The sequence below is a fragment of the Pongo pygmaeus genome, chromosome 16 (assembly GCF_028885625.2).
Source record: "Pongo pygmaeus isolate AG05252 chromosome 16, NHGRI_mPonPyg2-v2.0_pri, whole genome shotgun sequence".
NCBI lineage: Eukaryota > Metazoa > Chordata > Mammalia > Primates > Hominidae > Pongo > Pongo pygmaeus.
The window spans coordinates 92,296,020-92,313,873 of NC_072389.2; the positions used below are offsets into that span (position 1 = coordinate 92,296,020).

A 17,854-nucleotide genomic window follows, 5' to 3' on the forward strand; every position below is an offset into this window, starting at 1 on the left:
CTTATTGAGAGTACAGAGATAAGATGCTCAACTTCTCTCAAACTCATCATTAGGACTGTTGTAAGAGTTAAAATATATACATACACATACATAAGTATATATAATTTATATGCATATATACTATATTGTATATGCATATATATGTATGTATGTGTGTATGTATTCATGTATTTATATATGTATAGTGAAAGAACATGATCAGCATAAAAATCCAGGTTGGGCTGCATTCCCTTAATGTATTCTCATAGCATCCTGTAGTTTTTGGTCACAGCACTTTCAAAACTATAATGAAGCAATTCATAATGTAATGCCTCTAGACTAAGACAATTATTAAAATGACTCCTCTGGATTAAGTTCTATGAGTGTATAGGGATTTTGTCTTTAGCCTGAGAACAATGTAACAATGTCTGACACTTGGAAAGAACTTACTATATATTTTTGCAAAAATGAATGAATAGTAAATGTTAATGTTTCTTATGTCTGAATAGAAATGAACTCTATTAGGGATTTTCTGTGACTAATGGACACTGACACCTCTACTGGTCTGCTTTATTTTGATTCTGGTTTAAGTGAGAGTCAATAATATCCTAGGTGCCCATTTAATTTTTAACTATCTAGCAAAATGAAAATATGAACCCCATTTCACAGCTGTGACTCTTACAGCCTCCTGGACCTTGGTTTTGGCCAGTGTTTCTCATTTGTAGACTGACTCTTACTTTGACGCATAGGTATCAGCAATACTCAGGATTGCAAATCTTATATGGGCATGTGGATACAGAAAGCCATAGCCAGAGTTCCTAGGCTGGTGGGTGTTTCTGATATTTGGCCCATCACCCCATTAATAATTTAGCACTTGTTAGGCTATGTGTTTGGGGTTTGATTTAGGGAAAAAACGTGGTCACAGAAACACTAAGGAGAGCAATCCTCCATGTTTGTAGGTAGAGATAAATCATAGAATATTAGAACATTCTGGAGGGAAGCTGTTTGGGATGCACCACCAAGCATCATGCAGATTCAGTGGAGGTTATACTAACATTCCCTTCGTTTATACAGAACGTGTGTTGGCTGGCTGTACTACACAGAGAGCAAAGGCAAATATTCACAAAGACAGAAGTAAGTCATGATCTTTTAATTAAGAAAAGTTCCTGTCTCATTTATTTCCTATTTGTCCCCCCTCTACATCCCTTTCCTAAAAAGGGTCATAGAGGGCCTGAAGATTTCTAGATTCTTGATCTTTTTTCCAGAATTTACCTACCTGTTCCATGTTTCACTCCATCTGGCCTTGAATCTCCACTGAATGGCTATGTAGCAGTTATGCACTAATAAACAGTGCAAGAATTGGTGTTACTTTGCTTATTAGTGGACACTATTTAAAGAGCCATTAATGAAAAGAATATCAGTAATTGTCAGATTGATGGATGAGATGATTTGAAGCAGGAAGACTTTTGGCTTCCATAAGCTAAGACTCTGCCAAAGGTGAGGACTTTGAAGGTAAAGGTGATACAATCTAGACCTGCAGGTAGATCTAATACAACCTCATCTATGTGCCCAATATTGGGGTTTTCTCTTCTGTCTGTAGCAACTGTTTCCCCTTTGCAGAATTTCAGCAGTATGCTCCTATCTTCTGCTACCTGCCATGGCATCTTGAATTTCCAAGTCTCTTTCATTGACAATACATCCCAGTTCTTTTGCCAACCACAGCATCTAACCTGATCAGGTTATGAACCTGATCATAACCTAATCTTTCTTATGTAAGTAAGAATGGGACAGCTAAACAAGGTTGGAGGCAGGCAGGAAGAAGACAGGACTAATTGGAAAAGGTTTCATTAAAAACATAAAACATTTCTCCTCATTTGAACTGAACAAAGTCTGCTAACAAGTGTTCTGCCTGCTGGGGTTTCCAGCTGTTTCCTCCTGAGCACTTGGGCATCAAAGTTATATGGGCCCATGGTAGGACTGTTTGCTCTGTTGCCAGGGCAATTACAGTCTGACAGTGCTCAGGTCTGTTCCTGTATTTATTACTATTGTTATTACTTCCCTGCTGATGGACTTTGGGGGCCTCTCTACCCAGATGCACACCCTGGGGAATCACAAAGCCGCAGGCACATTTGTAGCCACGGCTTGGCAATTCTTGGATTGATATGAATTTAGCATATTCCCTTTATCTAGTAAGCAGAACCATAGATGTTTAGACTTACTCCCACAAGAAAGACTGTTTCCTGCAGAAAATGTCAGTTTTCCACTCCAGGCAAGGAGCAGAAAGGAGGGACTGCAGTATCTTCATTTTCATCTGAAAAGATCTACAGGGGCCAATTGACCGGGGCTTCCTGCCTGACACTGGGCAGAGAGACATATTCATTGTCAAACTGCTCAGGTCTTAGACTTCCATTATTGCTACAGCTATTCATAAATACATCTATAAACAAACATACAAATATATAAATTTACCCTTTAGAGCAATCAGAATGCTTTGCATTCTTATTGTGTGCATGTTTCAAAAGGTAACATATACGCGTATCATCCTCTCTTCGAATCTACTTACACTTTGGTAGGTGATGTTTGCTCAAAAACAGAGCAAAGTTTTAGAAACAATCTTTTTTCCCTTAAAGTTAATTGTATTACTAATCCAATATAGTCAACACATTTTTTAAATGATTTTTTAAGTTCAAAGATTTGAAAATTAACCATTATTTTTTAATTTACTTATAGACTCAGTATGAGTTTTATACAGCAATCTCATTGCTTTTAAGATCTGAATTATGATTTTCTCTGCATTTGGTCAGGCCTCATTTACTGAACTGAATATAAGATTGTTATATGGCTTTTGGTCAGACATTATCTTTTAGATCATAACAGCAAATTCTAGCCATGCATAAATCTGCAGACTCTAATGTATATTAGCTTCTCTTCCTGTTTATATTTGTTTGTTCTAAGTCTCTCCTTCTCCAAAGTATTCAGTCAAGCAAAACTTGAAGGAAAATAATAATAGTATTAATGAAGGAGAGTTTTAGCGACTAAAAATGCTCAGAACTTGAATGCCTACAGGAGCCAAGCAGGTAATGTAAATTCGGGGACTGAGAAAGTGTAAAACAGTATGGACTGAACTGCTTGTGTTGCTACACCTGCTTAGCTCTTTCACCTTTAAAACACTGTGCAGGGACAAGCAACCAAAAGATGTCTGTAAGTATACATGTCCCAAAGTCCTGATGCAGAGAAGCTATTCTTCAGACATTCAAGGCAAATCCTATTTTAGTGTATGTTTTACCTTCCTTATTAGGCATAAGATCATTGGGGATTGACGTTTCTTATTCCCTTCAATGATCCTTTAAATGTCCACCTGGACTCTAAAATGACACCCTGTACCAAACACTGTGCTAGAGATGTAGAAATAAAGGCAATTTTTAGACTGGAGGCAGGCACATGAGTCACCCTCAAGAATTCAAACCATGCTTTTTCTCGCAACTCCTAAAACAGAGTCATGTACATAGTAAAAGCGAATTCAGTGGCCATTAAATGAATGAATGAACAATGGGCTCTCGTGATTATTTGCTGGAGATAATGATGCTAACCCAGTCCAGTTAGCAGAACTAGACTGGGTTAACATCATTATCTCCAGCAAATAATTATGAGAACCCTGTAATTCTTCATGAAGCCAAGGACACCTCTTAAAAAGACACCCACGCACAAATTTACATGCAATAAAATGAGAATTACCAATAGCCATGGACCCTCATTGGTCAGTGAAACCCAGTTAAAAGCCTTTTTGCTAGAGCAAGCAAACAGTCCCCAGATAAACTGGAGGTAGGGAGCTGGGAGACGGTGCTAAGCATGGTGACCATGCTAAGGTCTCATCCAAGTACAGGGCTCCATACCAAGTCACTCTCATCGCTCTGAGAATGTCACATTACTTCATCTCATGTTCTGTGCAGTTTATCTGACTAGTCAAATGAATCATTTTGTGGACAATTTCTCTATTCTCTGCTCTAAGCTCTAAAGTTTCTTTCTTCAATTCAACTTCCACTTTCCACATAAATTATGTATAATGGGAATACTAATCTTTTATCTTACCTCATTCAACAACTTCAATTATGTAGAGGAATAAAAGCTCTGGCTTCCCTTGAATGTCACTTCGAATACTTGGCCTTTCTGTGTTTTATCCATATCAAATGACCAGGTAAAATTGGAGAAAAATAAAGATTTCAGCTGGAAAAAAGAGAAGCAAAACTAAGCAAAGATGAGTGGCATTTATATATCCATATAAATGTGCACACACACACACATTTGTGATCTGTGCATATTCTGCTATGCCTGTGTAATATTACATAATGCATAGAGAAAAAGTGTCTGGAAAAATTCACTTTTTTATGGGGCATTTACTCTGTGCCTCCATGCAAGGCATGTGCACTTTATATCTCATTTAATCTTTATAGAAGCACTTAAGCAGTAGATAATATTTTCCCATTTTTAAGAAGAGGACATTGAGCTTGAAGAGCTTATGTAACTCAAAAGTGGTCATTTGGACAGAAAGTTGGGATTTAGATCCCAGAGAGCTGACTACCAAAATACTCCCTTTATGCTACTTAAAGTAGAGAGATCTTGCTAGGGAGTGTATTTTGGAGCAGTGCTACTCAAAGTGTCTGGTCTATGAGCTGTTGATTCATTGGCTGCTGCAATGATACAGGGAGCTTGTACTCATGATCCCAATGCCACCTTCATTGACAAAATCAGCTGAACTGAAAATAGATGCTTAGTTACATGATTGATTTACGTTCTGGCTTAGGCTTCTTATTTTATCACAAATAAAAGTTCATAACTATTTCACAGGCAAATGCTAATCTGCAGACCATACTTTGTATAGCCCTGGACTTGACTATTATGATCTTTTTACCCAACAAAAACTACTAGCCATTCAGCATGACCAGTGAAGATATGCCTAGTGGACCACTCTCCTGGCAGGCACCATATGGAAGATTAGGGAGCTACAGCTTCATATTAATATTATTTCACATTTTTGAAAATAGTTTTGATTTGTATCTTATCCCCATCATCTTCCAAGAACACTGGATGGACTTGAATGAGCCGCTGTGGGGCTTGGAGGTCTAAGTAAAGGTTAGGATTGATATTCCACGGTTTTTCACTGGTGTGACTATACCAATTGCTAGTGCATTACAAGACTTCCACATCTGTGGGTTAATGGCCCCTGCTCATACCCACCAAGTGAATCCCCTACCCACTACTTCCCTATCCTATTCTTCCCCGCACTTCTTACATGATCCACCAGGACCTTATTGAGATTCAGAAACTAAAGGGTTAAAGCCAAACAAAACGGAACTCAGCTGCATTGCTGTGGCCAGCTTCTGTTCTGATTGGTCGTTGTCCTTTTCGTTTGAGTTTCTCAAAATGATGTATGTAACCATAGGGACAGCAGCACCTTTCTCCTTCTTCCCTCACTCTGTGGTCTTAGAAGGAAAGTTCAAAATTAGGTCTGAGAGAAACCATAGAGATCCAGGTTTAGAGAGATTACTCCTGCTAGTCAGCACACAAGGTAGCTGCAGGTAGGCTTCAGAAGCCAGGGTGTGGAGCTTAGGGAGCAAAGGGCCAGAGAAGATGAGTGCAGGGGACACTGGTCACAACAGCGAAGGGGAGGGAGGCAGACTGTCATTGCACAATACTGGGCTTGTGCATGTCTCTGGTGCCATGTTGAGTTTTTTGGTGGAGGCATGAGAAAAGAGAGGGGGAATCTGGAAAGGTAGAACATAATTTATAAGAAAGACTGACCTGCAGATCTGCAAAAGCTCTTGGTAAACAAATCCATGAAGTGTAAAGCCTCTGTGGAAATGGACAGTTTAATAGAGTCAGGGGACTATTTCTGTCACTCTGGCTCTACTGCTACTTAATTACATAACTTTTTAAATGCAGTTTATGCAACTAAAAAACAGAGTTTGGCTTGATCAGACTCTAGGCTATCTAATGATGTAGTCTCTGATTCACATTTACCCTCTATATGCATCCTCTAGAAAAACATGGAAATGTAATCACAGAGGGTCTAGCTGTCTGCTGTGGTCATTCATGGTGTAGGGACAATTTGACCAATAAAAGACCCAAAGGAAGGTCCAGCATAGAAATGAAGGACACGTTTGAAGTCTAGCCCACACCTTCAGCCCTGCTGTGCCAGTGAATATATGGCCTTTTTTGCAGTTACTAAGGAAACAATTGTCAGTAATGGATTAGGAAACCTGGGCTGAAAGGACACACACAGAGGGGGCTTTGTATGGAGGAGCCCATCAGATGAAAGCTGGCAGAGACACCAACATGCTTAGTGATTGATCCAGTCCTCAGCATGAAAGCATTAGAGTCCATTTGTTGGGGTCGATAAGTGGAGAAGCCACAGAGCCCATCCACCAGCCCTCATGCTTTCTTCTCTGCTACCTATTAGAGTTCACAGATCTGCATGGCCCGATTGACTCAGTTTTAACTTCTCTGTTGGGTGCATGTCAAGGCAGGGAATATACACACTTAATTCAAGTTCAGAGCCTCTCCAAACCTGTTTAAAACTCCAAAAGTCACTGTCTTTCAACTCATGCTGGCTCTTTGTAAAGGTTCTGAGAATGTTTGGAGGGACAATACTAAGGAAATAGATGTCTCGTTGCTATTTCTTCACTAAACCTTTTCGCTGGGTGTTTACCTCCCCTGCCAAGTAGACACAAGCCTAGTGACCCTAAAAAAGTTAAGGGAAATCTAGGTGATACCAGGTAGTTCATGGGAAGGAAAAAGTAGGAACCTAAGAAACTAGTTAGGCCTAACCAGCTCATTCCTTTGCCTTTTATTACCGAATATTTAAATTAAAATATTAAATTTAAATTTAATGATTTATAAAAGTTAATTTTAAATTTAATTTTACTGATAGATTTAAAATCACATATTACATAAAATAACATCTTAATTCAGATATACTTTTTTCAGGCTTACATGCATTGCCAAAGGAAAGAATGAGTGGCAAAAGCAATTACGTAATTTGCGGATTTTAAAAAAATAAGGAAAACGCACAAAGAAAATATTTAAATCATGCAATCTCATCGCGCATTTCTAACCAGTTAACATTTTTGTGCCCATATAGCATTACAAAAATTTAAAGTAAAATTGGGATCATAAAGAATATAGCATACTATAGTCAATTGTACTTTACATTATGATTATATCCCTATGACGTTGCCAATTTGAAACACATGATGTCAATATTTCCACGGTTTGAATTCACTCGAGTTTATTTGACTAGTAATAGACTGGTGCACATTTTGGATTGTCTCTGTTGCTCATTTTACGATTATTTCCTTAATATTAATTTCTGAAATTTGTATTGTTAGCTCCAAGAGTTTAATTAAACACTATTAAGGCTTTTGAAATACACTCCCAAATTTTCCTTGGAAAGACTGCAGTGGTATGTACTTTTGCCAATGACAGAATGTAACAGTGACTGTTTCCAGTCCATTTCCAGGAGATGATTATGATTTGGGGCTGAGGGTAAGCCTAAGATGAGAAGAGAATCATAGTATTTTATTGTTACATTAATTTGCATTTTATATCAAAGCAAATTAACATTTTCTTCTCTATTGGAATTATGTTTATTTTGTTGTTTCCATTTTAGTTTAGTTTGTGGTATTTCAGGTTATTTAGATATATTCAAATTTTATGTATCTAATCATTAATATTTTCCTTTATGATTTCTTCCTTTGAAAATATACATTGAAAAACCTTCTCCTGGTTTGAAGATGATAAAACATTAATATATTCTATTCCTTTTTATCATTAAATTCTTTGATCATTTAACTCTTTAATCAAAAATTTTTTTTTTTATATTTGGGGTAAGATTTTTCTCTTAAATATTAACCAACTGCTTTTGAGTTTTTATCTTTATTGTAGTCCTTTTCCTGGTGCCTGAAGGGCTCCTTTGTCAACTACAAACTTTTATTTATCCCAAGATTTTTGTGCTTTCTGTATTCTTCCTTTGATCTGCCTGTCATGTTTTATATCAATACTGAAACATTTCATCATCATCGCGTACAAGAGCTTTTTCTTATCTGTAAGGGAAAACCCTTGTTAATAGTTTTTACTTTTTATTCTGGGATATTCTTGCCATGTATCCTTCCAGAGGGGAATTTGTTTTCCAAGTCTGAAGATCCCCACTGGCGTTCTGATTTCCTATGCTTTGATAGACTAATAGGAGGAGAATCGATATTGCATGGTCCTGGGCCTTGCTTTCCCAGAATTTATTTAGATGTTCTTTGCTGTCTCTTGGTCCTAGGATTTATCACATAACCCTTGGGATATTTATTATTAATTTCATTCTCAGATATTTTATAGTTCTGTTGCTATTGTGAATGGAATTTTTATTATACTTAATAATTTATTTTGCTGGTTTAAACAAAGAAAATTGATTTTTGTATATTTAATTTGTAACCTGTCTATTTACTCAATTGTTGCCTTATCTCTAATAAATTTTGTCTTTCAGTTGATTTCTTTGGTTTGTTTTAGGATATAATCAGTCTTTAAATGAAGATAATGTGATTCTTCCTTTCTAATATGTATGACTGATTTTTTTCTTATCTGATTGAATTATCTGGGTCTTGCCAAATAATAGGAAATAACAGTGGTGAAAGCAGGCCACAGTTTTGGTGATAGTTTTGACAGGGACTGTGTTAGTGTTAAGTACGATTTTGACAATTGGTTTACATGAAAATTTGCTGCTGTTATTGATAATAATAAGTACTTATATAATATGCAATAGACCAACTACTGATCTCAATTTATATATTAATTCACTGAATTATCTCAGCAACTCCATGAATTAGATATTATTATGCTTATTATAATTATTATTTCCATTACATAGATGAGAAAACTGAGGCACTAAAAAGTCAAAGGGCTTCCCCAGGACCCTGCAGTTAGAAGTGGAAGCACTAGGACTGTAACCCCAGCAATGTGGGTCTTGGGGCCTGTGTTTACACCCACCATGCCAGGCTATCTTCTCAGGTTTACAGAGAATACTGGTGGGCTCATATGAGATGACTTGTATCAGACATAGATGCGTCCATCTAGAAGTTCCTGCTATTTTCTTCTGTTCTCTGCCCTTTATCTTGATATGTTAGGTATGTTAACATCTATACTAGCAGATTTCCTAATGATACCATCATCATGCCATTCTTAGAAAAATACTCTCTAAATCATTTATATTTTCATATATTTATATTTCTGAACATAAATTTTTTTTAAATTGAGATAACTATGTATGTATGTATGTATCTATCTATCTATCTATCTATCTATCTATCTATCTATCTATCTATCTATGTGGTTGGCTTGCTGCCCTGTTTATATATTAGTAATACAATAATCAGTTTTTGGTATTAGGATTATGTTAATATTATAAAAGAAATTATGAAACTTTTTCTTGTTTATGATATGGTTTGCATTCAATGTTTCCCCTTCTCTTGGTTTGTCTTCCTGAGGCTCCTACCCATAACATTTTGAGGTGCAATATTTCCTCTTCAAAATTATATATATCTTGCTCCACTGTCTTAGGTATTAGTAGTATGAATAAATATTAGACTGTTTAATTTTAGTTATTTATAGGGATCTTGATCCTTTTTTATTTTCTTTAATTATATTTCAAATACTTGGAGATCCTGTTTGATATGTAAACTCAGATATTTTTTGGACCATAGGTGAGTACTCTCTTCCTTCTCCTCATCCTCCTTTCCTTCCTTTTCCTTCTTCTTGGCTTCTGCTATGACTACCATACTATCTGAGTTTGAAATCCCAAATGGGAGCATATCACTTTTCCCTAATCTCTTCTAAAATTCGTATTTGTATGTTTAGCTCATCATTTTAATCTAATCTGTTGTGTTAGTTTTGCATTGCTGTAAAGGAATACCTGAGAGTGGGTAATTTATAAAGAAAAGGGGTTTATTTGGCTTACAGTTCTGCAGGCTGTACAAGCATGGCCACAGCATCTGCTTGGCTTCTGGTGAGGCCTCAGGGAGCTTTTCCTCATGGCAGAGGTGAAGGGGGAGCAGGCATGTCACATGGTAAGAACAGGAGCAAGAGAGAGAGGAGCAGGTGCCAGACATTTTAAACAACCAGCTCTTGCCTGAACTAACAGTTCACTTGTTCCCATGGGGAGGGCACAAAGCCATCCATGAGGGATTCACCTCCATGACCCAGACACCTCCCACCCGGCCCCACCTCCAACATTGGGGATCACATTTCAACATGAGATTTGGAGGGGATGAATATCCAATTCATATCATCCACCTTTGAGATATTGGAAAACTTCCTGAAGTTGTCTTCTCTGTAATAGATTTTATTTTCTACGTTGAACAGTCTAACTCACGATTTTGGCCTTTAATTTGGAAATTGAATTTTCATCTCAACAGTGCTGTCACTTCTAATTTCTTATTATTTCCTTTTTGTGCCTTTTAATGTACTTTCACCAGTGCAATATACTCATTTCTTTCAGAAAATATAAACAAGAAATTTCCCAGATTTTTCCTATTTCTGGCAGTAAATCTATTTCACAAAAAGACGTTTGTTTGGTATCTTCAGAGTGGCCCCCTTTTATCTGCAATATGTCTTCATAGATTTAACATTTTTCCTCTGTGCATGTTTACAGAGGATGTTCAGTGATGCTGTGTTTTATAAAAAGTGATTGCCAGAGGTTGTTGTAAGACTTTGGGGCAGATACTAAGCCCTATTCACTTATAACTTGGTTTTGTAACAAAGACAGAGGCCCATGCAAGGTTTGAGGATTGATTTGGGACCATCACACAAAGCCAGGACCTCCAGAGATGACAACTGTGGTCAATGAATTAGTAAGACCGCAATCTGCAAAGGGACAATGTGGGCGTATTTGACTTTCTTGGCCCTGTCTTTGGGTAGAGCAGTAAAAATGGGCAAAGTCTTCATTCATAATTTCTAAACACGGCCCTCTTTCAAGCAGATTTGGAATCACAATTCAAATGTACCTGTAGCCCAAAAGGCCTCAAGCCAAAAATGCTCTCTATAGTGGTTCCTGATTGGTAGTGTCCTCAAGCACTTAGGGGAGAAAAACAAAAGTTCCAACTGAAGAAAAGAGCACTAACACCAATCTACAAAAGCAGACTTTAATGTTAAAAAAAAGTTTATAATTTTAAAAATTATAAAATAATTGAGCAAACAGGCCTACACTATTGACACTCAACAGAAAAATCAAACTAATGAATGATGCCCAGAAACACTGCATATGCAGGAATAATCATGTATGATAATATAAAATAACCATGGTTATATGTTTTTCAGAAATAGTTTTGAGATGAATGAGTTTACAAGTAGATTCAATCTAGTTGAAGAAAGAATTATTAATATGGAACAAAAATATGAAAAAATCAGAATTTACTATAGTGAAACAAAGAAATAGAAAATAAGTAATGTTAAGAGATGTGGAGGACAAAGGGAAAATAGAAAACATACATATGTTGAATATTAACTTATCTTTGATTTCCTTGACAGAGATAAGGGAGAGGCAATATTCAAAAAGATCATGGATGACATTTTTCTAGAATTATTGAAACATACTAATTATCCTGTCAATAAATTCTAAATAAAAGAAATGAAAATAAATTTAAATCTACTTCAGAAAATCCAAGATAAAGAGAAGATCTTACAAACTGCTAACCTGATTTCTACCATTCATTTGTAGGCATATATAACTTTTAAAACATTTTTTCCAAGTAGCAATAATTTCTTAAAGTATTCTTTAAAATTTCTGAAATATGTGGATATTTCCTTGATGAGATTATAGAGCCCTGTCTCCTGGAAATGTTTACATTTTCCTGGCAAACTATAGCAATAAAGTCTGAAAGTGTGTATGGAGGGGAGTGGGGTCTGGGGATCATCACCTCTGCTTTCATTGCCAAACCTTTGGCATAAATTGTATGACTGCCTGCTTTTACCTTGACTTTATTCAACTTTATTTAAATCATGAGCATTTTTCATATTCTAAATGGTTGTTATAATTGTCATTTTAATAACTTCCTTATAGTCCATCAAATTTATTCCATTACAATTTCCTTAGTCATTCCTCCCCTATTAGACACTTACGGTTTTATTTCCCTCAAATTTGGATTATTATATATAATACTGTCATAATATACACTTTTATGCCTATAGCTTCCCTTTTATTTTGGTTCAGTTTATTAGGAAGGGTTCCCTGAAGTGACATTACCATGTCAAATGTTATGCAGCCACTGCCCTGAAGGTCTCAATTAATTTACACTTCCACCGGGTATTCTGATATGTGACAGTTTCAGCATGAGGGTAAGCACTAAGTATTATAAGTTTAAAATATAGGCCGGGTGCGGTGGCTCATGCCTGTAATCCCTGCACTTTGGGAGGCTGAGGAGGGCGGATCACCTGAGGTCAGGAGTTCGAGACCAGCCTGGCCAACATGGTGAAATGCTGTCTCTATTCAAAATACAAAAATTAACTGGGTGTGGTGGCAGGTATCTGTAATCACAGCTACTCGGGAGGCTGAGGCAGGAGCATTGCTTGAACCCAGGAGGCAGAGGTTGCAGTGAGCCAAGATCGTGCCACTGCACTCCAGCCTGGGTGACAAGAGGGAAACTCCGACACACACACACACAAACACACTGTGTGTGTGTGTATATATATATATATACACATATATGTGTGTGTGTATACAGATATGTGTGTATATATATATTTATACATATATGTGTATATATATATATACAGATATATGTGTATATATATTTATACAGATATATGTGTATATTTATACAGATATATGTGTATATATATTTATACAGATATATGTGTATATATATATTTATATATATAAAGCAAACTTATATAGTAAGAATAGTTCATATATATTATATATATGTAATAGTCTATCAATTTGCAGAGTGTAGAAGGCATTTTTATTTAAATAATGAAATAGAACATTTTCCCACATTTCCTTATTTTTTTCTGTTTTGCTCACCAATTATCAGTACTTAAGCTATTTAAACATCTTTTTTGGACCTGATGTTTGTCTTACAGATATCTAACATAGATATTCTTCTTTTGTGGTGAGTTATCAAGAAAAGTTGTTAAAAAACACAGAGAGGGTTGTACTGGTTAGCTTTGCTTACTAGTACTGTGCATAGATAGGGACCTGTATTTTCTAGCAGCATTGGCATCAGAATACTAGTGTGATAGACACTGTTGGCTTGCCTGACCCTCATTTCTAACCCTCTTCTCTTTTATCTGTCTCTTTTAAAGACGGTGAACAGGCTGAAACATTCAGTGACCAGTGCATAGTGAAGCTGGAGGTGATTTTATTATAAAGCCTGACCAATAAAATATAAGCAAGAGAGTGCTGGTGCCTTTTTCCCACATTTTCTCTTTCTTTTCCTTTTTCCTCAGATGATGATGTGCTTGCTGGAGCCATAGCAAGCACCTTGCAATCAGATTTAAACAAACAAACAAACAGGAGAATGGCAGATAGTGTGGCCTTTATTTTATTACATTGCTGAAATAATGCCATGAACCTTCTACCTTTCCCTCAAATTTATTTTTGTGCAAAATAAAACCTTGTTTAAGTCACTATAGTCAGACTTTGTGTTACTGTCTGTGGAAAAACTTTCTAATTAAGACATCTGAGCTGGGTGAGAAGGGAATTGGATCTTCATTTTATTTATACTCACTTTTAAACAAATCCAGAGCCAGTTTTATTCATAAACTTTCTACTGTGAACCCATGATAACTGACCAAAGTGCAGGTCAAAATTTCAAATTTTATTTACCTGTTTCCCAGTTTATATCTAGAGATATGAATAAGTCTCCTAGAGCCAAAATAAAATCAATTTTATTTTTAATGCTCAGAACATTTAACAATGGGAGAACAAGATTTAAAGGCACTCAGATACCCAAACCCAGAGAAGTCAAGTTCTACTTGACAGTTAAAATATACATCTGAGAGATAAAAATCCATCCATGCCTCTCCACGTCCACTCATTTAGAGTCACTATTTATCCATTTATCACAGTCTGAGGATATGACATTTGACAGGTATGTGCTCCATGCCAGAGATGTAAAGCAAGAAACATACTCCTCAGTGTTTGGCTTTGAAAAGTTCTCTTCCACACCAGTGATGGGGTGTGAGAGGAGGTCATCTACATAAACAAATATATTTAGCCCAGGAGTTCAAGGCTGCAGTGACCTGTGATAGCGCCACTGCACTCCAGCTTGGGTGACAGAGCAAGACCCTTTCTCGAAAACAAAACAAATCAAAAACAAAAACAACACTCAAATATGTTTTATACTGTGTGAGAGTAAAAAGAAAAAACAGAGTAGTAAAGAGAGATTAATATTGAAGGGCAAAATGGAATATAAGGGCCTTGCCCGTCTCCACAGCCAATAAAGTGGTACAAGTTCCTTTAATCAAGGTCTTCTGGACTACTTGTTACAATGACAACTATGACCTGAAATATGTGGGCCAACATCTGGGGCATCAAAATCTTTTACATTATAAAATACTATCATTTTAGCTGTTATTGTATAGAAGTTGACTGGTATGAAGGAACTCTTCCTAACCTACCAGTATGGCATATACTATGAGGTTTATTTTCCTGAAGGACTCCTCCTTTTAACCTCTACAGAGCACCTGTTATGTGTCTGCTGGAGGCTGGGGTTGCAATGTGTATGCAAGTGCTCCTGCCCCCGAGGGCCAGAGTCTTACTCTCATTCCCCTTCTCGCCTCCCCTTTGCCACCTGTGAGGTGGCTGAGCAGGAGGGTGTGACCTTTACTTTCTTCCAACCAAGCCAGCCATTCTAGAATTTTATAAAAGTAACCTGGAAAAGGGGATGGAGAAAGAATCCGTCCTTGGAGCTTTAGAAAAGAGACTCTGAGATTTCTCTTTCTTTAGAAAGTGATCTTTTCTATTGACTTAAGAAAAAAACAACTTGTTCAACATCTGTCTTTCCCTTCTGACTGCTGTTGCTTAAGGAGGAACTGACTTCCCTTAACTCTGAAGTAATGTCTCCTTTCTTTAGGAAAACAGGTGTCAAAACATACAGCAAATCAAATTTTCAAACAGCTGAAATGAACTTGAGGATTTTCTACCTTTCTAATGCTTTTAGCCAGGAATTCTTTTGTGAGGCTTACGATTTCCCAATTTGGAATTTTGTTTCTCCTTGAGGTGCTTATGAGCTATCCTTCTGCATTCTTATAGTCCCATTCCTATCCTCCATAATAAATCATTATTATTTGGATGTGAAAATCTATTTGTAAAAAATGATTCATTATTATTTTTTATTTAGGTCAAATGTACTTTATAAACAGGAAGGCCTCAGGACCACACTGAATTCTGTCGTATTAAATATCTTTATAGGAAGAGAGAAAGATAAATTGAGCTAATTTGGATCAATATTATGACTGTGAAATATTACTTATCACCAGATGCTTAGGTATGAAGGGGAGAATTATGATTCCATTTTACAGATGAGAAAATCAAGGCAAAAAGAGTTCACTGAGCCCAAGACCACACAGTTAGAAACTAGCAAAACCAGATTCACACTTAATTCTGATCTAACTTCAAAAACCACGCACTTTCTAGCTCACCACAGTGGAGTCTCTTCTAGTCGCTATACAGCTTTTTATGTTGAGTAGTCAAGTCTGAATTTACTTATTAGCCTCTGGTACTTACTAGATGCTAGGCCTTGGATAAGTTACTTGTATTCATAAGTCTGCATCTCCTTATCTGTGGAATGGAGAAAAGAACAATCTCCACCTCACAGGGCTTTGGTAAGGATCCACTGAGTTATGCAAATCAAAGGGCTCAGAAGGGTATCTGGCATGCAGTAAGTGATCAATTAAGTTTTGTCAATTGTTATTATTATCTGTTTCTTCATGAATTATACTATAGAGTACATGTCATGATTTTGCTTTCATGCATATATGAGTACAGCTGAATAGGGGGTTCTAAATGAATGCTGGTTTTTTTTTAAAGTTTCAGCATTCAGTATTTATATATGAAATATTTCCCCTACTTTTCTCCATTGGCTGATAAATTCAGAAGAAGGAAAAGGTATCTCTTAGTATAAGATTCTTTACGAACTTTTGCTTCAGAAGTGAAAAAAAAACCCTTTTTAAAAATACAGATAAAAGCATTGCTGCTTTGACCATGGTGTGGGAAGGGTACAGACTCCTAGATCTCCATATACCCCCTTTCCCTTTATAACCCCTACCAGCTCATTATGGTCATGGGGGTACTTCTGGGGAGCCCTGGATGTCGACATCACACAGACTGAGAACCACCACTCCACAATGCACACAACAGAATGCAATGGACAGTGACTGACAAATACAGTTAATTCTCACTGTCTGAAAAAGACCCGTGTGTAGGAGTCCTTCTTTCTAATCTCAAAGTGTCACCACTTAGCTCCCATTATACGTTGCCACAGTTAATGCTTTGTTTAACTGGCAGGGTCTACAGTTTGGTACCAGAGAACTGGAGGAGATGGGAGCCATGTTCTGCTTGGGCCTCCTCATCCTGGAGCTCAAATCTGCCAGCTGCAGCCATCAGCTCCTGGCTCGAGCTGCAACTCTGCTGAGTGCTGAGGAGGAGAATCTGGACCAGCACCTCCAATGGTAAGATGCACCCAAGGGCTCAGAAATTTGGACCTTGGTGGTTCCATTGCTGAATATCTCAGTAATGAAAGTCGAGCGGACCTAGGGGTCTTTACACAGAGAAAATATGGAAGAACTGCCAAGTAAAGGTAGGTACAGTATCTCGTTTCCTACTGATGACAAAGAGGATGCTGCCTGTTCGTACACATATATGCAAATATAAAACTATGTGTATTTATACATATTTCTAGGTAACACATTTTACTTATGATGAAGAAGATGTGGCTTGGTGACACACACACGCGATATCTACATACACTTATATTTGCCAGTTGTGTTTATATGTATATAGATAACATTTTTGAGCCATTACTCAGCAAAAAACAATGGCAATCTCATTGACAATATCTAGGCACCTGGAGACAAGAAATGTTTTACTCTTCCCATTCTCAAACACCATTGTTCCTTCTTGGAAGATGAAGGGAACCACCTGAAGATGATTAACACATTGGCTCAGAGAACCGGACTCCCAGCCATAGCAGGGAAAGGCTGGATTTCTGAGAATTGTGGGGATTATTAATGAGCCAAGTGAGGGAGAACCGTTATCCAAATGAGCCCTTTTGATGTTTCTTCCTGTTGAGAAATATTTTAGACTTGACCAAAACAAATTCAGTGGGCAAGAGGGGAAGAAATAATGGGCATATGAGAGGAGAGTGGATGGAGGGGAGTCCAAGAAGCCAAAAGCAGCTAAGTCATTGCCCATACTTTGAGTGTCAGAATGGATGGAGAAATTGAGTTGCTGGGGAAGTGAGGTAAATGAGGAGGCATCTGGTCGTGCGCTTCACGTCCAAAGGCAGAGAGAAAGCCATTCATCCTGGGGCCATCTTATTTGTAGCTCATTTTCTTGAATTTTCCTCCTGTTCCTGTTAGGTGGCTGTGGCAGTGTGACGTACTGAATGGCCCGTGAAGCCTAGAAAGATCTAGTAGTATGCCTTAACACTGCTTTGGAAGGCCGTGGTTTTTCTGAGACTTGATTACCTAAATGCAGTAATAAACTTGCTCACCACACTGGGCTATAGATCATAGACTATAGAAACTTAAGTAAGTGCAGGGCTCTTTCCATAGAGCTGCTGCTGCTGATTTATTTTGACATCACAACTGCTTCTGCCTGCCCCTGGTCCCTTCA

The 17,854-nt window shown here is 37.3% G+C and overlaps 1 protein-coding gene across 1 annotated transcript in view; it reads left to right on the top strand.

Moving 5' to 3' along the window:
• The window catches only part of AGBL1 (AGBL carboxypeptidase 1), a 912,082-nt gene that overhangs the window by 657,692 nt on the left and 236,536 nt on the right, over positions 1 to 17,854 (top strand). The window contains 1 exon segment of the mRNA XM_054451589.2: positions 16,526 to 16,689. Within this exon segment, the coding sequence (XP_054307564.1) occupies positions 16,526 to 16,689 (164 nt within the window).